The sequence below is a fragment of the Rana temporaria genome, chromosome 3, assembly GCF_905171775.1.
Source record: "Rana temporaria chromosome 3, aRanTem1.1, whole genome shotgun sequence".
NCBI classification, from domain to species: Eukaryota; Metazoa; Chordata; class Amphibia; order Anura; family Ranidae; genus Rana; species Rana temporaria.
The window spans coordinates 331,092,707-331,119,471 of record NC_053491.1 but is presented as its reverse complement, the minus strand read 5'-3'; the positions used below and the strand labels follow the sequence as shown (position 1 = coordinate 331,119,471).

Sequence of the window (26,765 nt, the reverse complement as noted above, 5' to 3'; positions counted from 1 at the left end):
AAGATTTATATAACAGTCATCAATGACCGCACAATTCTGGGGACTCAGCTACAACGCAAGCCAACTGACAGAAATAATGTGCCTCATGCATGTAATGTACATCCTCCCAGTTGTTACCCAGCAGAGAGCCATACAGTGAAGGATTTGCCGTATTGCTGTTGGATGCTCATTTCCAGAGATTAAAGCTTAGCTTTAACTAACACATATCCCCCTATTATAAGTTATCAGAGGGGGCAAAGCTTGAAAGACCTCCTGATGCAGACAGAGCTATCACCTATTACTAAAACATCCACCTGGCTTACTCCTTCCTGGCAAAACCATATGCTACCGTTGTCCAGATAGTACAGCATGTTGCCATATGCTCACTGGACAAATCTTTCTAAGCCCGCAATCGGGCAAATGTGTGTATATAAAACACAGACTTTCCTGTAAATTGGAATATGTATTATACTTGCTTTGCTGTCCCTGTACTACTGTATATAGGCAAGAATATCGCTTATTTTAGAGAGCTGTTCCACAGCCATAGATGTGGCATCCACCAGGTACTTGCTTTCAGGATTTCTAACCAACTGGAGGCACACCACTTTATTGAGCAAAATCATTCTATACCAGCAACTGCATGCTGATTGACCATTTCCCACCCTTAACTGAAGGGGTGACTATCATTGTCTGCTGTTACACAGGGAAAGCCGACGGATCCATGAATTACAAACTCTGGCCCCTAAAGGCTGCCATGAATAGTGCATTTCTCAATTTTCTTTTCTGCACCCATGGGTTTTTCTATTTTATGAAAAAAAGGGAGGGGTGGATTTGTCCTGTATTTCTTTCATAGGGTGACAATGCTGCTTCTCTAATGATACAGCAAGGTGAGCAATGGTGTCACCCTAGAACATGAAACTTGTTACTGTCAGAATTGCAAAATGACGATGCTGTGTATATGCTTTTTCCACATACCTCTGGGTTTGACTGACATCACTTCTGCTGCCACATCAAGTGCCAGCCTCACCCTGGCCACATCCTGAAGTAGCTTTACAGATGTCTCCTCCTTTCTTTGCTGCTCGCTGCTTCTTAAGTAGTTTTGCAAGAACAGTGCTTCCACTTCCAAATATTTGAGTTTTTCATTTTCATTTTGAACTTTTTGCTTCTTTTCATATAGTGAATCCTGTAATAAAAAGACCAGCTATATTTAAATAATATGTTATATATGAACTTTTTTTTCCTTGACTCTCCGACAAGTACTGCGAAGTGGCCTGAGGACAATACGAAAGACCTATGACCCATAGAGAGGAGGTGAAGGGGAGAAAGAGAGGAAATTGGACTTTTTTTTTTTTTCTTTCTTTCTTTCTGGTCACTTAATGCACTTTTAAATATGCACATGAATAGTAATATGGTAAATTGCTGAAAATAGGCTAGTTAAAACACAGGGAATCCCTCCTCAAACATAATTAAATAGCACTAAAACTTCACAAAATGGGAGGAGGAGAAGGGAGAAAGTAAGCGGCACTGTAATGATGTTAGAGGAAGGGGGTGGGGGGATGGAGGGTAGTATGGTTGTGGTTTGTATAGGGAGGTATGGTAGTTGGGAGGTTCCAACAATGGTGTGTAGTGTGGAGGCCACAGGTGGAGCCCCCAGGGGAGGCCCAGGAGGGCCAAGGGAGGGTGGTGCAGTGGGGGAGGGGATGGGAGGGAGGGATTCATTGGGGAGGGCCGGGGGAAGGGGGGGGAGGAAGGGTTGGGTTACACACCACTATTAAGCATTTGATGACACTACTTACAATTGCAATTCCCCTATACAGATTGTTTTCATTATTTTGCTTTTTTGAGGTATGGCGAAGTGCATAAACACTTCTTGTGGTTTTCTTCTTTTTTTTCTCTCCCCTTCTTTTTACTGCTTCTTTAGTGACAGGAGAGTCGTATTACGCTTTCGCTTATGTTAAAAGCAGTGCCCTGGGGTGTTTTTTTTATTTTTTTATAGTAGTATCTTATGCCTGGATGTACGCGTTTTTTTGTGCCCCTTTTTTTCAATATATACAATTTTTGAATGCTGTTCAGTCCAGTTTTTGGGCCTTCTCCCTTCTCTTTTTTGCTATCGGGACCCCTTTTTCTTTTTTCACCAAGATACTAATTGGGCAAAGGTCAAGGGCTACTAAAATCAACTATAATATATGGTAGATAAGACGTTCTGTATAAAATCCCTGAACGTGCGTGGAATGAGGGACCCAATCAAGAGAGCAACTATCTTGGATATGTTGGGGGGGGGGGGGAGATGCCGGTCTGCTCTGTCTACAGGAGACACACTTAACTGCAAGCACAGCTACAAAGTTGAGTGGCCCAAAATTCCAGGCCACATACCACTCGTATCACTCATCCTACTCCAGGGGTGTGAGTATACTGGTGGGGAAAGGATTGGTATTCTCCTGTAGAAAGAGCAGGATAGATGATCAGGGAAGGTTTATATTTTTACTTTGCTCAATTGAAAATAAGCTATTTGTGATAGCCAGCGTTTATATCCCCCCCCCCCCATTTAAATTTGAGGTTTTACATAAATTGATTGAGTTTACATTGGACAAACCAGGAATACCGATAGTTATTATAGGCGATTTCAACAAAGTCTTAGATAGGATCCAGGATAGGTTCCCGCCAGGAAATAGACCCAAAACAAAAGGAGAGGACCGCTTAGCGCTACTTTTGGATGAAGTGGGGTTATGTGATATGTGGCGTACGCGCTATCCACAGGAACGTCAATACTCCTGTTTCTCGAAGACTCACCACACTTTATCCAGAATAGACATGGCGTTGGGCAACGAGGAGGCAGCAACATTAGTAACAAATATAGAATATGGCCCAAGAGGAGTCTCTGATCACTCACCGATCGAGCTGAAAATAAAAACTAGGGGTAAATGGTACCCAAGAGAATGGAAAATTAGCCCTCACTGGCTCGAACTAATGAGTGAACACAGTATGGTGACGTCGGCTCTTAAAGAATTCTTACAGATAAATGAGGGAACTGCACCAGTGGGGGTGGTATGGGACTCCCTAAAAGCCTACCTCCGAGGCCTCCTGATCCAAAAGATAGCAGGGATTAAGAGGAAGAACAGGGAGGGAGAGAGTGAGACAAGGAATCAGTTGCTACAGGCAGAGAAGAGATACATTGAAGCCCCAACCTCTCACAGTTTAAAAGAGTGGTTAGAAAAACAACAAATATACAAAATGACTATATTAAAAAGAACCGAGGGAAAACGAATATTCCAGAAACAGAACCAGTTTGGAGAGGGAGAGCGAGTGGGGCGTCTACTATCTCTGATTATTAGAACCAATTCCCCCCCCTCCACTGTTACTGCAGTTTAGTTATTAAGCGGCGAAATTTCCTCCGATAAAACCGTGATATTAAATACTTTTAGAGAATTTTTTGTATCTCTTTATAGCTCCAAGAGAAGGGAGCGGACTGAAGGACCGGAATTTTTTTCCAGGGATTGTCCGTCCCGACCCTCTCGGAGGAAGATAATATCGACATGGAGGCGCCAATCACCCTAGGAGAATTAAAACAGGCAGTGGCGGGGATGTCAATTCAAAAGTCACCAGGCCCAGATGGGATGCCCTTAGAGATCTATAAAAGGTATGGGGATACCCTGCTACCAGAACGCCTAAAGACATTAAATTGGGCATTGACTCACGGAACACTTCCCACCTCCATGACAGAAGCCACTATTATTGTCTTACATAAGGAGGGGAAGGATCCAACTGAGGCTTCATCGTATCGTCCTATCTCGCTTCTATGTACTGACGCCAAGATCTTGGCCAAAGTGTTAGCAACTCGTCTTAACCGGTATATCCATGCGCTTATACATCCTGACCAATCTGGCTTCATCCCCAATAGGTCAACCAGTACCAACATCAGGAGAGTGTTCCTGAATATGCAAATTCCAACAGAGGGAGTGGGCTTCAGAGCCCTTTTAAGCCCTGGATGCTGCCAAGGCTTTTGACAGCCTGGAATGGGACTACCTATGGAAGGCCCTAGAGAAATTCGGGTTTGGCCCCAGGTTTATGAGTTGGGTGAAGCTGTTATACAATCAACCAAAAGCAAAAATTAAAATTAACAATGAATTTTCAGAAATTTTTCAACTAGAGAGAGGAACGCGTCAGGTCTGTCCCCTTTCCCCCCTTTTGTTTGCTCTGGCGATGGAACCACTAGCTATCAAAATTAGAAATACTAAAGATGTACAGGGGTTCCACAGACAGACTATAAAGGACAAGATTGCACTGTTTGCGGACAATGTCCTCTTCTTTCTGGGAGACGTTGAAACCTTGTTAAAAAATGTGATCAAAACAGTGGGCGAGTTTGGGCTATGCTCCGGGTTGGTCATTAACTGGGAAAAGTCAGCACTATTGCCAATTGATCCCCTTGGCGCCCAGATACCTCCTGGAATCCCTCAGTTAAAAGTAGTAGTTATGTTGAAATATCTCGGGATTTGGATCACAAGGGACATTAATAACTTTGTCCAAAATAACTTAATCCCTCTTTTATCCAAATGGGAACATAAAAGAGACGCCTGGTGTAGACTACCATTATCCATAGCGGGGCGATGTAATCTAATAAAGATGATATGGCTGCCCCAGTTACTCTGTATCCTCCAGAACTCCCCAGTTTGGATAGATCAAAAATGGTTCAAAAGGATAGAATCCCTCTTCAGAGAGTTAATCTGGAAGAAGGGACAAGCCAGGATTTGTCTCCAGACCATGCAGTTACCAGCTAAAGAGGGGGGAATGGCAGTCCCACACCCGAAAACATACTTTCTAGCCTCGAAGTTACAACATCTTGCGAACTGCGGACTGGAGGGAGGGGGTAATTATGGTAGATTGATGCTAACAGGGGCACCACATAGGACAATAGTGGAGGCACTTGAGGTGGGCTCGTTTGTCCATAAATGTCCAACTATAAAACTTAGCCTTAAAGTGTGGCAAACAACAAAAGTATTGATGGGCTATAAGGGAATAACAATTTTTACCCCTCTCTGGTGCAATCAAAACTTAAGAATTAAAGGACATTGAGAGATGTAAAGAATGGGAGAGACAAGGGATAACCCGTTTAAACCAATTGTACAACGGAGAACAGATGAAATCCTTCGCAGACTTGCGACAGGAATTCAACATAACAAATAAAACATTTTACAGATATCTCCAGATCCGACACGCCATCCAAGCTCAGTTTGGGCTACAACCCATTGTATGGTCCCCAGCCCCCACCCTCCTGAAAATAACCTCTTCAAAAACAACTAAAGGCCTGATATCTGAGTTGTACTCTAGAATAAGAGCTAAAACCATAAGTAGGGCAGGCCTTATTAAGAGCAGGATAGGATGGGAGAAAGACTTAGGTCAAATGACCACGGAACAATGGAGTACGATCTTGAGGAGGGGGGTATTGGTCTCGATCTTCCCATCTCAGAAAGTATCACACTTGTTCCTCTTGCATAGAGTATACTATACCCCCAGGAGAATGTTCAATCTCGGGTGGAGAAGTACTGACGAATGCCCAAGGTGCAGAGCGACAGGCAATCTTATCCACATGCTGTGGAAATGTCCTAAGCTATTTAGATACTGGGAGGAGGTGGTTGCCAAAATAAATAAAACTTTTAAAACTAAGCTTGAAGCTGAGTCTAAGATATGCTTATAAGGCAGCATAGAGGAAAACAGAGTGCCAGCCAGCTCCCTTGAAGTGGTACTGAGATGCCTCTTCCAGGCAAGGAAGTTAATTGCTTTGAGGTGGCAGGCCCAGATACCACCCACTGCTAAATCTTGGGTTGAAAGTCCATTAACACAATGATTTGGAGTGAGAGAGTGACACTCACTAGGCAGGGCAATTATAGAAAGTTTGTGAGGATGTGGAAACCCTGGCTAGATGAAACAGGATGCTCTATATAAAAAGAGGACTGTCGTCATTCAAATTCAATAAATATCTTAACCCGCTATCGGGCATTCCTCCATGGGGAAGATTCACTTAAAGTATATTGATCTCCAAAATTGGCTCACGGTGTGATGGGAGGGTGGGTGGGAGGGGGGGGGGAGGCGAGGTAAGACAGTTTAGAATAAAGAGATCTTTCATTTATTTAAAATGGTACAAAGAAAGAGGTGAGCACAAGATAGGGGGAAAATGGGGAAAAATGTATGGTTGTGTATTTTTTATATTATGCACGATGATGTAATATTTTTTGTATCTTTTTGTATGCAAACAACAATAAAAAAAGTATTGTAATGGATATATGAACGTTTCTTTTCTCCAAATAAAATACAGCTTTCAAGCTTTTAGAAATCCTCCAAGATGCACTGCGCATGTGCAAAGGGGCCCCAATCACCTCACTTGGAAGCCCACCTGTCAACCTTGGGATGAACTTGCCAAAGAAATGAATAGATCTGTGGGGCACATACACCACTACAGCTCACCAGAGAATTTATGGATTTATTCTTAGGCTATAGGGTGCCAGTGGGCTGCATGATGAAGCTTTAAAGACAGGTAAATTCAGGATATGCTTAGTGTACTGGGAGAGGTGACTTTTCTTGAATGCCTAGTTTACCTAAAAGTCCTTTCATACCATACTGCAGCCCTCAAAATTTCCACTCGCAAAATGCGAGTGGAATTTAGTCCAGGGCGAGTGAGGACTTGCGGGGGTGAACCAGGCTGACACTTTCCTGGCTGAAGCGATCAGCCAGGAAACTCAGCCGAATGACACAGCGAGCGGCAGGGCTGGACATTTGGACAAATTAAATTGAGGCGTACTAAGTGGGGGGTGGGCCGCACCGCGGTGCCACACACTGGGGGGTTGTCAGGTCGGCGTGCCCCCCCCCCCCCATGTGACTGAAGCAGTGAAAGCGCCGCCGCCGCTCCATGACTTTAGGCAGTGGCATTGGCAACTGAACTAAGAGATGCAGGCAGATACCGCTATAGGGGGGGGGGGCGGGGGGTGACACTGACAGCCCTGCACAGCCGAGTGAAGCCGCCGCCTCCCCCTCCTCTGTTTATGTGTACAAAGGGGAAGGGGACCTTCTGTGCATGTTCCCGCTCGCTGATCTGAGGTACTGAAAGGGGGGGGACTGCACTGACGAGGGTTTGCACTGGGGGGGGGGGGGTTGCACTTAAGGAGGGTTTGCACTGAGGGGGGGGAAGGGTCTGCACTGGGGGAGTTTGCACTGGGGGGGTTGCACTGAGAGGGGTCCGCACTGAAGGGGGTCTAGAGCTGTGGGGGGCTGTGAAATGTAAAGGGGTCCAGAGCTGTGGGGGGCTGTGTAATGTAAAGGGGTCCAGAGCTGCAGGGTGCTGTGTAATGTAAAGGGGTCCAGAGGTGCATGGTGCTGTGTAATGTAATGGGGTGCAGGGTGCTATGTGATGTAATGGGGTGCAGGGTGCTGTGTAATGTAAAGGGGTGCAGGGTGCTGTGTAATGTAAAGAGGTGCAGGGGGCTGTGTAATGTAATGGGGTGCAGGGTGCTGTGTAATGTAAAGGGGTGCAGGGTGCTGTGTAATGTAAAGGGGTCCAGAGGTGCAGGGGGCTGTGTGATGTAAAGGGGTGCAGGGTGCTGTGTAATGTAAAGGGGTCCAGAGGTACAGGGGGCTATGTGATGTAAAGGGGTGCAGAGGTGCAGGGGGCTGTGTGATGTAAAGGGGTGCAGGGTGCTGTGTAATGTAAAGGGGTGCAAGGGGCTGTGTAATGTAAAGGGGTCCAGAGGTGCAGGGTGCTGTGTAATGTAAAAGGGTCCAGAGGAGCAGGGTGCTGTGTAATGTAAAGGGGTCCAGAGGTACAGGGTGCTGTGTAATGTAAAGGGGTCCAGAGGTGCGGTGCTGTGTAATGTAAAGGGGTCCAGAAGTGTAGGGTGCTGTGTAATGTAAAGGGGTCCAGAGGTACAGGGGGCTATGTGATGTAAAGGGGTGCAGAGGTGCAGGGGGCTGTGTGATGTAAAGGGGTGCAGGGTGCTGTGTAATGTAAAGGGGTGCAAGGGGCTGTGTAATGTAAAGGGGTCCAGAGGTGCAGGGTGCTGTGTAATGTAAAAGGGTCCAGAGGTGCAGGGTGCTGTGTAATGTAAAGGGGTCCAGAGGTACAGGGTGCTGTGTAATGTAAAGGGGTCCAGAGGTGCGGTGCTGTGTAATGTAAAGGGGTCCAGAAGTGTAGGGTGCTGTGTAATGTAAAGGGATGCAGAGGTGCAGGGGGCTGTGTAATGTAAAGGGGGTCCAGAGGTGCAGTTGTGGAGAGGGGTTACACAGTAGTAACAAAGAGATATTGAAGGATGCAAAGGTATGCAGGGCGCACAGTGGGGTGTTTTTACATTTTACCGTGGGGGGTGCCAGATATAGAATCCGCCCCGGGTGCCAAATGCTCTAGGTACGCCCCTGGCTGGACTGCCCTGGCGCCGCTTTGAGCCATGGCTGCAGCTCTCTCCTTCTCCTCCTCCTCTCGTATCACACACACACAGCGCTTCCGCTGTGTGTCCTGGAGCTGGGTCTGTGTTTGGCTGCAAGGTCCCGCTCCCCTAGATCGGCTAAGGTGATAGTAAATTGAATCAGTGTTCTGCCTATCACATTAACTGGTCTAGGGGGGCGGGACCTTGTCACAATGTGCTGCCAAACACAGACTCAGCTTCATGACACACAGCGGAAGATGCACGCTGTGTGTGTGATACAAGAGGAGAAGGAGAGCGCTGCAGCCTCGGCTGCAAGTGATGGGGGCACAGTAAGGCTGCACTGATGGGGGCACAGTAATGCTGCACTGATGGGGGCACAGTAATGCTGCACTGATGCGGGCACAGTAATGCTGCACTGATGCGGGCACAGTAATGCTGCATTTATGGGGCACAGTAAGGCTGCATTGATGGGGCACAGTAAGGCTGCATTGATGGGGCACAGTGAGGCTGCGTTCATGGGCACAGTGAGGCACAGATGGGTACTGATTTGCTTTATGTTACTATTGTTAAAGTTGTTATTTATTTTTGGAACGTAATTCTGCTTAAAATATTTAACAGTGTCATTTCATGAGATAATTTACAAGGTCGTGTTTAGGGGCAGACTTAGGGCTGGGGCAGGGAAGGTGTTGGGTGGGGCAATTGGTGGCGAGTAACTCTTAAGGCCTGGCTAGTGGCTCAGGACTTGAAATTTTGAGCCCTGCCATACTGCACATAAAAATGTGCAATGAAAATGTGCATTTGTGTAATTTTTATGTGTGTTGCATTGCATTTATAAGTGTTTAGAGCAAGGCACACAGAAAACCATGTTTTCTATGTGTCCTTGAAGTGACCTGTGTCTATCCAGTGCAGAAAAATTAAGATGTGATGTCAAAAAGCCCTTAAGGGCTGTATACACAAGCCAAATAACGGGCGGCATCGGCCGGTGGCTATTGAAACATTTGGACCATACGTACAGCAGCCGGGTTGGCTTCTGTCGAAGGGGCATGACCGAAAAAGGCCTGCCGATTTTATCCAAATGTTTTAAAAATGCTGATAGGAAGGATTTTTAAAACAGAAGAGACTTGAATAGTCTCTTCTGTCATAAATGTCTTCCCCTGCCTGTCAGCAGTAATGTGATCTGAGCCATTCATATGCAGCTCAGACCACATTTACGGTTCTCTGTGCCGTGGTAAAATGACTTCCATGCACATGTGCAGGAGTAAAATCAGAGTGGACAAAGAGATAGAACCCGGAAGAAAGACAGTGAAGATTGAAGGGCCTGGGAGAAGGCGGAAGCGGTGATGACACAGCGCAGCACTGGAGGACGCTGTTTGACTGGTATGTGCTGCATACTAGTACACTATAGCGTAACACTGCAGGGGGCTTTTTTTTTGGCAGAGTTTACTATTGCTTTAACAACCAGTCTACTACAAGAAAAAAAAAAATAAGCATAAAAACTCATAAAAAATATATGGAAAACAATATGCAACAGGTGAACCTAGAGTAAGACTCTACACACCTTTGTTTTTATACAACTAGAATGTATGTAGCTGATTTAAATTTAAAGTTCAGTTGGACTTTAGAAATTACACTATATTGTCAAAAGTTTTGGGATGCCTGCCTTTACACCCCACATGAACTTTAATGGCATCCCAATCTTAGGGCCAGATTCAGGTAGAAGTGCGGCGGCGCAACGTATCGTAGATACGTTACACCGCCACAAGTTTTCATCGCAAGTGCCTGATTCACAAAGCACTTGCGATGAAAACTACGCCGGCGGCCTCCGGCGTAAGCCCGCGTAATTCAAAGGGGCGTGTGCCATTTAAATTAGGCGCGCTCCCGCGCCAGACCTACTGCGCATGCTCCCTTTTGAATTACCCGCCGTGACGTCATTTTTTCGAACGGTGACGCGCGTAGCGTAATTCCGTATTCCCAGACAGCTTACGCAAACAACGTTAATTTTTAAATTTCGACGCGGGAAAGATGGCCATACTTTATACAGTGTAAAGTTAAGGCACCCAAAACGACGACTAACTTTGCGACGGGAAACTAGACTAGCGGCGACGTAGCGAACGCGAAAATCCGTCGTGGATCGCCGTAATTCCTAATTTGCATACCCGACGCTGGTTTACGACGCAAACTCCCCCCAGCGGCGGCCGCGGTACTGCATCCTAAGATCCGACAGTGTAAAACAATTACACCTGTCGGATCTTAGGGATATCTATGCGTAACTGATTCTATGAATCAGTCGCATAGATACTCTGAGAGATACGACGAAGTATCTGAGATACGACGGAGTATCTGAGATACGACGGAGTATCTGAGATACGACGGAGTATCTGAGATACGACGGAGTATCTGAGATACGACGGAGTATCTCCTTTGTGAATCTGGGCCTTAGTCCTTAGGGTTCAATATTAAGTTGACCCAACCTTTACAGCTATAAACAGATTCAACTCTTCTGGGAGGGCCTTCCACAAGGTTTAGGAGTGTGTCTATGGGAATTGTTTGACCATTCTTACATAAGCGCATTTGTGAGGTCAGGCACTGATGTGGCTAAACTGCTAAATACCTTTTCTCATCAGCAGTATATAGCAGTCTTGTGACTTCTATCAGTGTCTGGTTAAAGCTTGTAGGAGGAGTTTTCATTCTACTCTGACTGTCCTATGAGGCTGCAGTACCCCTGATCCTCTGTCTGGACAGTGCTGATCACATGCACTTTCCCAAGAAGAAAAAAAGAATCTCTCTAGCAATACACATCAAACAGAGTGTGCAGAGCGACTCCAAAGGCTCTGTTTTCTCAGGAGATAGCTTGGGGACAGAGAAAGAAGGGGAAGATCAGAGGATACATGATCAAACAACATTTTTACATAATGCAGAGGATTAACCCCTTAGGTTTCACAGTGAGTAGAACAAGCATACTTTACTGCATATACAGAATGATTTTACTGTTGTGGGTTTAGTAACACTAAGTTTATGTGGTGGCTAGTACCACCACCTCTTATATCTTAAAATGAAAAAAGTCAGGGGACCTTGACCTACTGTGAGAATGTCTTACCTCTAAACAGTTAATGAATAGCACGTAAACTTCTTTTGTGTCTGCAAGTTTAAGAAGATTGCTCATTTTAACTTTGTTAAAATATTCTTGCGCATGCTTCATGATGATGTCAAAGCTAAAATAAGAAGAGCCAAAAAAACATAAATTAGCCACTTACTGTCAATGCAAAAGAGTACAAGATGGCCGATTGTCCTTTTTTATTACCTGTACTTCAGCAGCAGTTTCAAAATGACAGAGCGTATCACTGGGGTTTTGTCTACAGCATCCTCAAAGGGGGAAAGTGAACGTGTGAAACTCACAGACCCTAAATCTGGAAAGAACAGAAACAGCTTACTTAAAAGGTAACTATTTAGGTTTTGGGTACATTTAATTTTAAATTTTTTACAGTAAGTTTATTGTTTTCAAACAATTTCAACTAAGTTTTAATTTAATTATGTTTTCTTGTTGTTACATAAATGTTTTGTTTAACTGCTTCAGCCCCGGACCATTTTGGTGGTCAAAGACCAGGCCACTTTTTTGCGATTCGGCACTGCGTCGCTTTAACTGACAATTGCGCGGCCGTGCAACGCGGCTCCCAAACAAAATTAACGTCCTTTTTTTCCCACAAATAGAGTTTTCCTTTGGTGGTATTTTATCACCCCTGCGATTTTAGTTTTTTACGCTATAAACAAAAAAAAGAGCGCCAACTTTTTTTTCCAGTTTAGTCTACGTATTCTTCTACATATTTTTGGTAAAAAAAAAATCGCAATAAAGTGTTTATTGATTGGTTTGAGCAAAAGTCTCTCTTCACAAGAGTTTATCTGAGCATTCCATAATGGGGATGACAAGAAAAGGCACTCAGTAAAAAACACAGGACCGAATGCTCTGACAGCAGCATCAGGTAAGCATGGGTGATACTGAGGATCCAGGTCCTCAAATGGGTAAGAAGCAGTCAAAGCTAGTCCATATCGACCTGGTAAGCCAGGGGTCCCCTCTAAAGTTAAGGGATGCTAAAGGGTACCATGTACCATCAAGGACTTAACATGTCCCAAGGACAGGACATTTATCCGACGTTAAAACTGGTAGTCCAGATTGGGCACAGCTGCAGATATCATATTAACACATGGACTGGATCAAAGGGACCAGTGGGGAATGGAACCCAAGGAGAAGGGTACAACAGTCTGTGCAGTAGCTCAGGGAAGATAGTAGGGGGAAGCTGGAAAGGGCAAACTACACAAGGACCCTCTAAAACTCACAACCAGCCTCCCATTTCTAAAAACGGGGGAGGACTTAGCCAGTGTCTGACTTCAAGCCCTATGTGCTGTCTGTGAGACAGGCTCTATGGGTCAGGGAGCACCTACTCAGAAGTAGATAAAAAAGAGGGATGGGACCCCACCAAACTCTCATTAAACCTCCTGCGTTGAGGAACGAGTACACTTTGGCTTCCCATAGCATCCCTAATGACGGTATCGAGTGTAAAGCCAAAGAGGCAGTATCCTTTAAAGGCCAAGTGTGTCAGATGTTCATTGGGTATCATCCGCATCCCAGGCCCATGCAGGACATGGATGCTTGTAACAAGCCATCACAACTGAAGCGTAAAGATACGGTCATTCCACGCATTCAATTACAAAAAGGTTTCAACTTGGCAGTCGAAAGATCCGATATGAGGGACCTAGGCCATTCTGTCACAGTCTGGTGTACAATTCACCTGAGCAAGCTGGGATTTAAGAAAGGAATTCCAACTGCCTGTCAGTAGGATCTTTAAATATAAGCTTACCCCCTACCTGTCTAGTAGATTTTCTATTAGGTGGGTCACTCGTGGACCAACATTGGGTATAGTCCATAGCTTTACAAATTCCCTCTCAAATTAGAACAGTTCTAGCTTGCTTTCAGATGGGACCAATGGCTGCTTTAAGTGCTTCAAGTCCACATAGAGGAATATCTAATATGGTGGGTATAAAGGAAAGGTCTTGACAGCTGATCCTCCAACAAACACTGCATCAATAAGGACTGATATTACCCCTTGATATTTTGAGGAGACTGTGATCTCCTGGTGGTCTTTGCAGACAGATAGTTGGGACTTTGAATAACTTTAAATTAGTTAAAAATGTCAAAGGGAAGAGTGGGCCAGCCTGTTGGAACAATTCAGGAAGGTCAGAGACAGACTCTGAAGGGGATAGGGGACTCTGGGGGAATGCTTAAAGCCTAATATTTTTTTTTAGCTAAGCAGATAAATATAGTCTGAAAAGGAGCCTAGAGCTGCTCCAACTGTTTGCTAAAAACAAGAATACAACATATTAAAATGCTATAGATTATAGCTCTTATTTACTTCTTATTTAAAGCCTCTGCTGTTAGCATCCTTAAGGAGCTTGGCTACCAAATTCTGCATTGCTGTGGAGGTCCTCAACGATAGGGAAGCTTGAAGCACAAGTTGCCCTATACAGTAAAGTTGCTACGGTTTCCCCCCCCCCCCCAAGGTGGGGGAATTTTTTTTATTTATAAAGACTTTTGTTTAAAAAAGGAATGACAATCGTCCTTGGAATTTGGTAAAATCTGGCCACAAAACTGCATTACAGTGACAAGTCCTTACAGTAGTGCAGGGAACTGGGCCTCACCCAATGGAGCTGGAAGAGACTGCAATGATGTGAACCTTACAACTACAAGGTCATTGAAATCTAGATCGCATGTATTGGTTTCTTGAAAGGATACAAATCTATGCCCCTGGAACCATTAGGAAAGCATGGACTAGAACCACCAGTGGCAGCGAGACTTTCCCCTCTTTGTCAGACATGTTGCTACCAAGTAGCGGTGATGCCCAAAATGTGAAGCAAGTGCTCAGGTACTCACAAACTCAGGCAGCTTGTCCCGTGGAGGGTTAATTGGCTGCAGGTGTCCAGGTAATTGCAGGCAGCAATGGAAGCAGGCTGGTGACCAAAGTTCAACAGGGTGGTTATAATAGCAGGAGTAGCGCAGGATGATGCTTCCTCTACTCCCAATGGGAAGATGAAGAGCACAAGTTTGTGAAACTCCACCCAGCAAATGACATCTGCACTCAGTCCCTCAGTATTAATCTATTCCCCAATAAACAGCATCAGGAAAATTAAAAATGCACCTAGTGGTGCAAATAGCAAAGTAGCTCCAGGTGCTTCAGCCTGAATGGCCTTGGTGTTGAGCACTGAGACAATACCAAGGGTCTGGACCTGGAAAGGGCTCCAAGGCAAACATTTACTAGTACACGAAGGTCTGGAAAGCCCCACAATCCAGTGTCTGAAGGAAACAATCCAGGCTAGCCCCACAAGTCCAGTCCAGCATGGTCCGGGTATAGCACTCCAAAGACTAAGGAAAGGCAGATCCAGATAGCTGTTATGTAGAGACTAGCTCATCAGCGATAATGGAATTCCTGTGCCCCTCAATGGACAGCAAAGAAAATGTAATTTTTTTTTTTAGTTCTGACCATAATAAAGAATATACACTCAAAACCACTATACGTCCTCAGTAAAAAATAATACAAAATCAGTCCTAGCTGTCCTAATGAAAGATGCTGCTTACCAGTGTTGAACAGGAAGGATAGTAGATGTTGTATGACCTCGTCATCTGGTGGGCTGTTGTCCTTGAAGCACAAGTTGCATACGATATCCACGAAAAATCCATTGCATTGTTTTCTAAACTCAATATTTTTCTGTAGGGAATCCCTTGAAATGATAATTAAAGAGATGAGTAGCACTGAGTGACTTTTATTCAAATGTTTTCATTTATTTCTGTGAATCACGCCACTTTATGCTAATTTGACTTTTAAAGGCTTATTCACATTTATACACATGGCATTGCAGACCAGTGATTCCTCAACAGCAAGGTTGCCACATTTCTTCCTTCAGCTGTTTCGTCTATTTATTCTGGTGTAGAATCTAGTAGGAAAGGGATTGACAATCCTGCTTGGATTTAATGATACAAGTTTCTGAGGGGGAGAGCAAAGAATTATAATGAAATCTTGCAGTTGGAACTTGAAAGCTAGTCAAGGTTTTAACTGTCTATTATTCAATAAAAAATAACAGTTTGAGGTGAATGCAATGATTACTATATTGCAATTGATTATATTTACACATTTTAATTAAACCAGCAAGAAGCAAGGGAGCTGTCATTGCTAACTTTTAAAAGTCCAAACTTAGGGCTTTCATACAGATCATGGCTTTGCTACCAAGTGATGTGGATAAGTGCATTTTGGGCAAAGATGTACTGCAGTGTTTTTTTTTTTTTTTTAAAGAAATCGATCCTGAAAGAACCATGGCTGCTATTGCTAACCATTCCTTTGGAAAATAGTAGTTGCCTGGCTTGCACACTAATGCTTTGGCTATAGTACGACTCAAAGTAACCCGGAAACAAATGGGGATAATCTGGCAACTTTTTAATACTCATTTCTTGCATGCTCGTTCCGGGTCTGTAACTTAAATTTATTGATAACAGAGTCAGATATCTAGCATATTCAGAAGGGGGCTCAGCAATAGCAAACATGGCAGTAACCCAACCTCACTAATGACACAATGGTTATATGTCTCTTGGTGTCCAGTTTAAAAATGGCGATTGTGCTACTTTTTGCTTTTCAAGTTGGGCTTACTTGTGGGGAGGACTACAACTGCTCTACCATGTTGATAAATTAATTGTGATCACATCTCAGTGTGACACAGCTGGTATCCACTACCCTCAGCATTACCTGCTTACTAAGTATTGAGTGCAAATGTATGCCCAGGATGAAATCCAGATGGAGGTGTAGAGCTTCTACCCAAAGCTAGTAGTATGTGATTGCTAAACAACCAGGGTTGTCCAGGTCAGAGATGGCAATAGAGGGTGCCATTCTGGAACAGAATAGCTGCAGAGGAAGGACTGAGATCTTCACTCATCTTGGGCTTCAGTAGAGCTGTCCAAGGAAATCAGTCAGCTCTTGAGTTTTGGCAGAGATGTGCAGTTATTGAAAAGAATAAGCTTCTTACTGTTCTTGTTCGTGCCTTCAGGAGGTGACACAAATTTATTTTCTTTCTGTGTCCAACAAGGAAACTGAAACTAGGCACCAAGGCACCTGGACTGACACTCTTGGCATGTGCCACAATTATCACACTGCCAGTCCTGGACAGGCTGTAAGAAATAAATATAACTGTAAAATACCTGATTTCTTTAGAGACAACCATGGTGAAATTTTCTGGCACCGGATGTTTACACAATGGACAAGTCCTGTTAGGGGTGTCCAGCCACTGCTTCAGACAGGATCGGCAGAAAAAATGGCCACAATCAAGGCAGACAGGCTCATTTGGGTCACTACGGCAAACTGTGCACAATTGCATTCCAAACCTATAGAAAAACAGCTTAATAAATAAAAAGGTTTAAAAACAAAACATTGCAAAAATGTTTGAATTCAGTTATGTACAGCCACTTGACCTCTGGAAGATTTACACCCCCTTCATGACCAGGCCATTGCTTGCGATAGGGCACTGCGTTACTTTAACTGACAATTGCGTGGTCATGCAGCGTTGTACCCACATAAAATGTATGTATTTTTTTTCCCCTCAAATAGAGATTTATTTTGGTGGTATGTTATCGCCACAGCATATTAAATTTTTGGTGCTATAAACAAAAAAAGACCAACAGAATGAAGCTCTGCCTTGGTTACATAGACAGAGCTTCATTCTGTGTCTCTGCCCGACGACTGGCAGGTGCTGGCGGACATCCATCCTGCCTGGCACCCGCAGATTGGCTTCTGCTGTAATTAATCACAGCAGAAGCAACTTGTGCCCCCCCCCCTCCAACATCTGAATAGTTCTTATTACTTTCTGTGTCCCCATCAAGGAGATATTTCCTCACTTCCTCAAGGGAACACACAGGCATCAGTAAGAACCCTTCATATTTTAGTATGGAAGGGCTACAATCTCTGCCACATGTTATTACTGTGTTCCTGTTGGGGAGATTTTCCCTTCCTTTCTGTCCTATAATCTGTTGTATAATATCACAGGAACAGAATAAGGGATCAATCTTGCCTTAATCTCCTTAATACCACCCTATTCAAGATAAATTTTCCTTTGAAGTTCACTAAGAAACTGATATTGCAGGAGTGTCAATCTTTTGGTCTCCCACTGCACTCAGTGCTACCTGTAGTGACAAGGAGGTCGGCAGAAGCAACCACTAAGTGCAGTGGGCAGCACACAGGCCCTCAATGTATGTCAAAGTCAAAAACTTTAGTAGACGGTAAAGACTTTGGCATGTGAGCCCCCTCCTAAAAATCTACACCAGACCCTTATTTAGGCATGGATTGGCAAGGAAAGGAGACAAACATGCACCCCCTTTCCTCTTGAGGGATGCCAGGCCACAAGCCCAAAAAAATCCATACCTCTAAAATCCATACCATACACTTATCAGGGCATGGAGCCTGGCTGGCCAGGAAAGGCAAGAGCAGTGAGTTTGTAGCATCGCTCCCTCCTGAATCATACCAGACCACATGCCCTCAACAAGGAAAATGTATCTTGCCAGGGGGATGGGGAACTTGATGGAGACAAGAGCCACATCCGCACACTCTTGACCTGGTGGAATGACTTAGTATCTGAAAGTCCCCGTTAAAATAAGGAGGCACACAGATATCTGGTTTCCCTCCTGTGTGAATGAGTAAGGGGTACCTAGTACCACTGACTGCTCAAGCACAAAAAAATTGTAAATAGTATATACAAATGTCTTTATTAAAAGAATTTCTAAATAACGTGCAATGATGTAGATTCAACATCGAACTGGCCAAAGCTTGCAATTTCCGTCACATGTTCAATGAATGCAAAACAGCTTAGGTTCATGTCGACTTCAAAATCAAAAGATGAAAGTGAAAAATGAATCTGCGCAATAGGACCAAATATTGCCTGTGAGTGAGTATAGAGTTTTTACGCCCTTAATTAATTTAGGCAGCTGCCCCTACCCGATTTATTTCACCTAGGTGAGATAATGATTTGAGAGAGGATGGAAGAAGGAATCAGCGCTGCACATCAGTGCAGTGCTGATGTGGTAAATCGTGTTACAGGCGCCTGTACTTAAAATAATGAAAAACGCACTTACATATAATCAAATACAGGTAAATTGGTGCATCTTAATCAAACTTAATTTTGAAATCCTAGTACGGAAAGTAAAGGAAAATGCTGGTGATATCCAAAATGCATGTGTAAATAGCAATGCGATTAAGTGAAAATAGATGAATTTGTTTGCTTGAGCAGCTGCGATAAAAACGCAGTTCCAAGTGATCCAAAAAATATAATAAAATAGTGCACCTTAATAAAATCCTTGTGCTACAAAGGCTAGTGATATCCACTCCAAAGGTGTGAGAAATGACAAAGAAAAAATTTATTAAGTGCCAATAATTATAAATAAATTAAATAAATTAAAAAAAAAATAGAAAAAGTGTTTCATGCTGTTGTGAACATCTAGTTCTATGCCTCACACAGGGATCCACTCCAATCTGTGCTCCTATATGGACCACACTCACCAAGAGGGGGCACAAATATGGTGAGTGCAGTCCATATAGGAGCACGGATTGGAGTGGATCACTGTGTGAAGCATAGAACTAGACGTTCACAACAGCATGAAGCACTTTTTCTAATTTTTATTTATTTAATTTATTTATAATTATTGGCACTTCATTAATTTTTTCTTTGTCATTTCTTACACCTTTGGAGTGGATATCACTAGCCTTTGTAGCACAAGGATTTTATTAAGGTGCACTATTTTATTATATTTTTTTGGATCACTTGGAACTGCGTTTTTATCGCAGCTGCTCGAGCAATCAAATTCATTTATTTTCACCTAATCGCATTGCTATTTACACATACATTTTGAATATCACCAGCATTTTCCTTTACTTGCCATACTAGGATTTCCAAATTAGGTTTTATTAAAATGCACCGACTTCAAAGTAAAACCTAAAGCTTCTCCTTATATATAACACATATATTACTATATCATATAACATTTAAAGTGATTGTAAACCCTTATATATACCCAGTGAAGTGACTGGTCTCTGGAGATACAGTGAGATGAAACGTATATAAGTTGTACCTGCCTTGTCTGCAGTCTACTCTTCTCTAAATCCGTTCAAATGCTGAATTATAAAGCTTGTCTAAGCATTCAAAAAAAAGGGGGCGGAGAGCTGAAGTTACACTCTGCAGAGCTCAGTGAGGAGAGCTCTGAGAGCTGATTGGAGGGCAGACCCCCCCCCTCGTCAATACAGGAACAAAGCTGAAGCTCTCTTAACTATGGGTGGATATGCTTTGTTTAATATTTTGTGTCTGAGATTTACAACCACTTTAATATTTTCACAGATTGCCTTTCCATTTCAATCTGTAGACAACTGTGATATTCTAAAACTAAAAAAGTGTAAAAGTATTTTATGCCTGCATAGGGCCTCTAGTAATTTACCTTGCCTTTTGCATATTGTTAACTTACTATATTTCCCAGAATTCTGCACAGAGGTGGAGGTCAAAATTACAAGCAGCCCCTGTAACAGGAGTTTTATCTTTTGTCGAATACTTTCGCACAAACAGAAGAGATGCCAGGGCTGCAGTTTTTATCATTACAACACCAAACCTAATAAGGTGATTTGAGTGAACATAAACCCTCAAACTTTTACACAATTTGAATGATCAAAGACCCATACAGTATATATTAATTTGAGAAAGTGTTGGAAGGCATACATCAATATCTGCAGATCAGAAGTTGGTGGGCTACTTTTTTCAGTAAAAATAGTAAAAAAACTAAAGTGAATAGAGTCTGTAGCTCTGGTAGCAGAAACGATCCTGCCACAACATTTAAGACATTGTTTAAGTAATGCAATGTTTGACTTTTTGTTTTACCTTGATACAGATTCAGCAACTTCATTTCTGCATTTGTGAAGTGCATCTACAACAGCCATGAAAGGTCTGACTGTCTTTATATCTGTAAAGTTTCCCAGATGCTAAAAGATAAAAAAAAAAAAAAAAGGAAACAATATGCAATATTAGCTATACTTAAAAGCCAAATCTAAAAAAATTAATAAAACAAAATAAGCCTGGCCACAGAAATAAAAACTATACTGAAAAAAGGACTTGAGGGAACATTACACTTACATTCTAACTTCACTGATATCTTGTAACTTGCTTACAGTATACTTTGCTTTCTGTCGTTCCTCCTTTCCCTCCTCATAAAGATAATACAAATTTTAAATGAAACTTTTTTGTTTCTATTACATACAGTATCTTATTTTAGATCCAGTGATGTAAATGAACTTTGTGCTTCTCTAGTCCAGTGTTTTTCAAACTTTTTGTAGTCAAGGCACCCTTTAGAATTGCACACAATTCCAGGGCACACCAGTCTGAGGGCTCAATCACACAAGGGGGTGTGTCCAAGCCCGAGCGCTTTCTGGTGTGTTCTGCTTTTTAATAGGCTACTCTATGGCCTCGTACACACAATAGGTTAAACAGAGGACAACGGTCTGATGGACCGTTTTTATCGGTCAAAACCGATCGTGTGTGGGCCCCATAGGTTATTTAATCATCGGTTAAAAAAAAAGCAAACTTGCTTTAAATTTAACCGATAGGTCAAAACCGATCGTTAGTAGGCACAACCATCGGTTAAAAATCCACGCATGCTCAGAATCAAGTCAACGCATGCTTCGAAGCATTGAACTTCGTTTTTTTCAGCACGTCGTTGTGTTTTACGTCACCGCGTTCTGACACGATCGTTTTTTTAACCGATGGTGTGTAGGCGCGACGAACCATCAGTCAGCTTCATCGGTTAACCAATGAAAACGGTCCATCGGTCCGTTCTCATCGGATGGACTGATCGTGTGAACGCGGCATAAGTCTTCCGAAATCCCCACTCTTTGCCATTGCTACAGCAAAATGACACAAAATTTAACTAAAGTCCAATTAATGAAATGGGTGGACCAGGGACATTAAGGGTCTATGTCAATGGATTTGGACTTCTGTGAATGAAAACCGATTGACATCAGCTTTAAACTTTTCTGAGATAACTCTGAATTCATTGAGTAAGCAATTTTAGTATAGAAGATGAGCCTGTACAAGGTAAGGCTGGAGTTCAGCTTTAATAGCTGCAACAGTTTTTTGCTGACATCTTGAATTATAGACAAGTCCACCCACATGTAAAGCTATATTCAAATACATTTATTTCACAAAAGCAGGGTTCTGTTAGTAGTAAAGGCAGTGGTAGAGATGATAGTGTGGAACCTGGTGCTGGATTAACTTTCGGGATAATGTTATGGATTCTGCACACTATGCCACTGTACTGTGGCCCACTCCCGGCCACAGCACCAATACACATTTCCACACTAGCTGCCATTTCACCGGCACCTTTCAACTGCATAAATATACACCTTTTCGCCACTGAATTGACATATACTTCCGTATTTATCCTGCTCAACAGACGTACACAAACACAGTATTCTTATAAAAGGGGTCCTGCTTTATTTTTTAAATTGCCATATAAAACATACAAAACTAACATTGGCAACCTAATGTCCTCTGAGACTCATATTGTAGGATTTCTATCTGCAAAAGTGGGTACTTGTTTTAGATCATTCTGTTTAGTAACGCTTCAGATAAAGATTACTGTTGCATTTGCAATATGGCATGAAATCTGTGCTCCTGCAGGTTTCCTGCGTGTGTAAAATCTAGCAGGATTCCACAAGCTTCAGCAAGCCTTGAAACTTACTAATGTCTGCTGCTAACAGCCAGCACTTCCATTGTTGGGTAACTTGCCGATCACTCTATGACTAATGCCGCGTACACACGATCGGTTCAACCAATGATAATGGTCTGATGGACCGTTTTCATTGGTCAAAACTGATCGTGTGTGGGCGCCATCGGTTAGTTAACCATCGGTTAAAAAAAAGTAAACTTGTTTTAAAATTAACCGATGGATTCCTAACCGATAGGACAAAACCGATCGTTAGTAGGCACAACCATCAGTTAAAAATCCACACATGCTCAGAATCAAGTCGACGCATGCTTGGAAGCATCGAACTTCGTTTTTTTCAGCACGTCGTGTGTTTTACGTCACCGCGTTCTGACACCTGATCGTTTTTTTTAACCGATGGTGTGTAGGCGTGACGGACCATCAGTCAGCTTCATCGGTTAACCGATGAAAACAGTCCATCGGTCCAATCTCATCGGATGGACTGATCGTGTGTACGCGGCATAATATGCATAATTGATACTTTTTAAAGGCATTTTGTCACGCTGTTTAATCAATACTTAGCTAAAACTTTTAAAACATAATTTGTTTTGAAATACTGCAATTGCATCAGACATTGTTCGAGAGAGAGAGAGAGAGAGAGAGAGAGAGAGAGAGAGAGAGAGAGAGAGAGAGAGAGAGAGAGAGAGAGAGAGAGAGAGAGAGAAAACACAAGAGAGAGAGAGAGAGAAAGAGAAACAGAGAAAGAGAAACAGTTCTACCTGCAAGCTGGAGATTTATTTGTAAGAAAATATCCAGCCTGTATGTGATCACCATGGTTGACTGCTTTAGTGACCTCATAATTGGGAACAACACTGGCTGGTGTCTTTGAGGAAAGGACTAATAAGTTGGGCTTTAAGGGCACACAGTACCAATAGATGTAGAAAACTAAAAGTTTATGGCTGGTGTCTGATTATTAGTCTGTGACCTTGGCTGTCACTGAAATAACTGTGCAATGGAGGGCGCTTATAGTTCTCAGCTGCAACGTCCATTAATGTAGTCTCTGGATGGGAACATTGATGTACAGAATGCAAATGTCAACTTCTTAAAATTGAGTTGAGATGCTTAAAGGTTTAAGGGCCAGTTCACACCAAAGAAATGCAGTCCGAATGCAAACCAGATGCTTTTCTGCACAGCGCTGTATCCTGGCCTAGGCCAACAAGGCCCAGGCCTAGGGCAGCACTTTGCAGGGGGGCAGCACGGAAAGAGTCCACGCCGGCTACACTGTTAGTGTAGCGCCAGTCTTATGGGGTGGACTGGACTGAGAGGCAAATTAGTCTAGTGCCCCCATAAAGCGGCTACACTGTTTCCGGTATGCGTGCGGCCGGCATTCTGCAACTGGGGGGGTCGCCGCTTCTAATTTTGTCTGTCCTATCATCCTGGACCACAAACCTTCCTCACTGTGCTAAATGTTTTCTGCTACACCATTGGCATGGTTATATCTTCTTAGTCCTCTCCATAAAAATTCCAGAAATTTGTGCTTGAAGTAGAACTATAGGCAACACTTTTTCTTTCATTTTGGATAGAGTAAGGGAGGGTTATAGCCCCTGTCAGTTTATTTTTTACCACCCCTGTCCCATTGCAGAGATTTTCCTTCACTTCCTGCCCCATAGCCAAACAGGAAGTGAGAGGAAATTATGCAAATTAAGGGAATCCTTTGCCCCCCACAGGCCCTCAGAACTAGTGCCCCCACTTAAAAATTTCAGGGCGGGTCTTAAATAGAAATAAGCGTGGCCTTGAAAGGAAGGGTTGGGTCATATTTAAATTAGGGGGTGCACGAGTTGAGTCAGGCTTAGGGCAGCACAAAACCTAAATACACTACTGTTTCTGCATGCACATTTTATACGCATTTTTGATGCGTTCCAGTGAATTTTTGATGCAGTCCACTGCATTTTTCCCCTCTTTTTTCCTGAACTTAAAAGGACATGTATGTTTCAGTGCATTTTTGGTGCGCTCCAGTGCATTTTTGATACTCTTTAAAGTGTTCCAGTACAGTCCAGTGCAGGAAAAATGCAGCATGTTCTACTTTTTTTTCTGTAACTGGAACGGCAAGCACTGGTGTGAACTATGCCATTAACCTACTTTCCATGCATTTTTGATGCAGAAAAAAAATGCACTGAACTGCATGTGGTGTGAACTGGCCCTTAAGTAAGCTGCTTGAAGCCTGTTGTCAGGTTTGCAAATGCTTTGTAAATGCTTGTTGTACAATGCATGTACACAAGCTGAAACCTGTGTATACAATGTACTAATGCCCAGGAGTGTGATTTAGTGCACTTTCACTCACCTGCCCAAGGAACAATGTATGGCCTCTTATCAGTCCCTGCATGTTTTCATCCTGAAGATTCTCCTCCACCAGCAGATGTTCCATAAAAAGTGACATGGAATATACACAGTTCCAGAGTTTTCTGTGATGAAAAAAGAGATAGGTGTATATAATTTATTAAAATAACAAAAAACCATTGTAGGCCACTATGCATTGTATTATATTATAAAACCTCACAAACTACAATCTTGAAACCCATATTTATGACAGAATATCAGCATGCTCCTTGTGCAGCAACACACCTCATAGGCTCCTTGTACTGTTTCTCCCACTCCCTCCCTGCGCTCTGATGTATGGTAGACAGAAAGATACTTATACCATGTAAAATTCAGGTACTTGCACTGCTTGCATTTAAAAATAGATTTAATCATGCAAGATGAATAAAGAAATCCTTGAGCCAAGTTTTTCAGCACATTTTTTTGTGCTGAAAATGCCCCCCTCGGCTTATACTCGAGTCACTTTTTTGCACCTGATCTCCCGGATTTGGGGACCAAGTACCAGCTGGCCATAGCCCCACATGTAGCCCCCCTCTTCCTCTACAAGTGTGAAAAGTTTGTTTGTTAACTTCTCCGGTGACTTTGGGGACCCGGTACCGGCCGGTCGTAGGTCACCTGGACCCCAAACTTCCATAGACTCACATGTTAAACGTCAGTCTAGTCATTGGCACAGTGAGGCATGGACACAGTGAGGCAAAGTGAGACATGGGCACAGTGAGGCATGCACATGGGCACAGTGAGGTAAAGTGAGGCATGCAGGTGGACACCCTAGACTTATACTTGAGTCAATACGTTTTCCCATTTTTTTGTGGTAAAATTAGGTGCCTTGGCTTATATTCGGGTCGGCTTATACTCGAGTATATACAGTACGGTATGTCCTTTATATCTGCCTAGAGTTTTGAGCTTTAACAAATTGCATTCATTGTTATGTACATTCTCAGGGTACCTGATCTGTTTGATTCCTTTTTCGCACCAGGAACCCTGACCCTGTAAATATCCTTCGGAACAGGTCAATTCAATAGGCACTTGTATGTTTTTTACTTGCTGCATCCATTTTTTAGAGTCTGAACTCTCCATAGTGCGCATAGTGTGTTTCAATGATTCTAAGCAAGCAATGGCAGCATAGAGGTCAAGAACCTGGAAAAAGAACAAAATGATTTTGCTACACCAGTTAACAGCCCAATAAGAGCATTTTGAAATTGTTATGCAGTCAGGTTGTGTAACAAATAAAGAATACGTCATATGATGGACTGATTTGCAGTGTTGAGATAGAATGGGCCACTTTGGTGTGGTGTTGATAGTGTGGGTTGCTATAGGTAGGATGGGCTACTTTGAACTGTCAGTGGAAGGGTGCACTGAATAGTAAGGGTTGTTGTAAGGTAGGCCCCTTCCACGGTTAACACAATTGGCTACACCCTCTGTTTGCCATGGCGTACACAGCACACTGTGTTACTACTCTCTTTACGCCATCCAAAGGTATGCAAGGTCTTTTACAATCCTATTGTCTATATAGTGTATACTACAAAAAAAATGCCTGTGCACCAGAAGATTATTTGTTCTAGCCAGCACGAGGCTGGCTAGAACAAACAGCCCAGGAGGGAGTGGACCTCACCCCCAGCCACCCTGACCTGAGCAACAGTGAGTGCAGAATCCCCCGGAGGAACTACAGTAATTCAGGTCCAGAAAACATGGGGACATACACCACAGGCTGGACCGGGCTTATGTCAGGGCTGTGGCAGGGAGAGAGCAAGCAGTAGTGAAATAGGACAGCCATGAGGTGGGTGGTGTGCTCTGCTTTTCTCAACATTCACCTGGCATGGATTAATGGCCATCACTCCTCAGGACTCTCTGCAGGGGACACTTTGAAGGTACTATCTGTGTGCCTCCAGAGTGCTCCCTTACTTTCTCCAGAGTGCCCCTTTGTACAGTAGTACTAAGGGGGCACTCTGGAGGGGGATGTAAGGGGGCACTCTGGAGTTTATATTGGTCCATCAGTGCACCAACACCTTTGCAGCCATTGTGCTATATGCTGGGTGCTTGGTGTGCTCTTGTACCTTTAAAGGAGGGGTGGCTTCCCTTCAGTTCACCTGCCCCTGTCTATCCATTAAAATGCATGTGCCTCCACTGTGGGGAAGCTCATTGTTTAGTGTTCGGACCACAGATATTACAGGGTGCCTTGGCGCGGCTCTGTGGCTCACGCATGCGTTTGCAAATGCGTGCGGACTGAACCCCTGTTTTTA

General features: G+C 43.3%; 1 protein-coding gene across 5 annotated transcripts in view; it reads right to left on the bottom strand.

Annotated features, from left to right (window-relative positions):
- The window catches only part of RNF213 (ring finger protein 213), a 520,350-nt gene that overhangs the window by 81,923 nt on the left and 411,662 nt on the right, over window positions 1-26,765 (bottom strand). For all 5 annotated transcript variants that reach the window (XM_040345008.1, XM_040345007.1, XM_040345006.1 and 2 more), the window contains 8 exons: window positions 25,472-25,662; window positions 24,491-24,611; window positions 20,331-20,431; window positions 16,621-16,803; window positions 15,013-15,155; window positions 11,689-11,794; window positions 11,485-11,599; window positions 955-1,162 (listed from right to left, as the gene is read on the bottom strand). In XM_040345008.1, coding sequence (XP_040200942.1) covers window positions 955-1,162; window positions 11,485-11,599; window positions 11,689-11,794; window positions 15,013-15,155; window positions 16,621-16,803; window positions 20,331-20,431; window positions 24,491-24,611; window positions 25,472-25,662 — 1,168 coding nt within the window. The remainder of the gene's footprint in view (window positions 1-954; window positions 1,163-11,484; window positions 11,600-11,688; window positions 11,795-15,012; window positions 15,156-16,620; window positions 16,804-20,330; window positions 20,432-24,490; window positions 24,612-25,471; window positions 25,663-26,765) is intronic.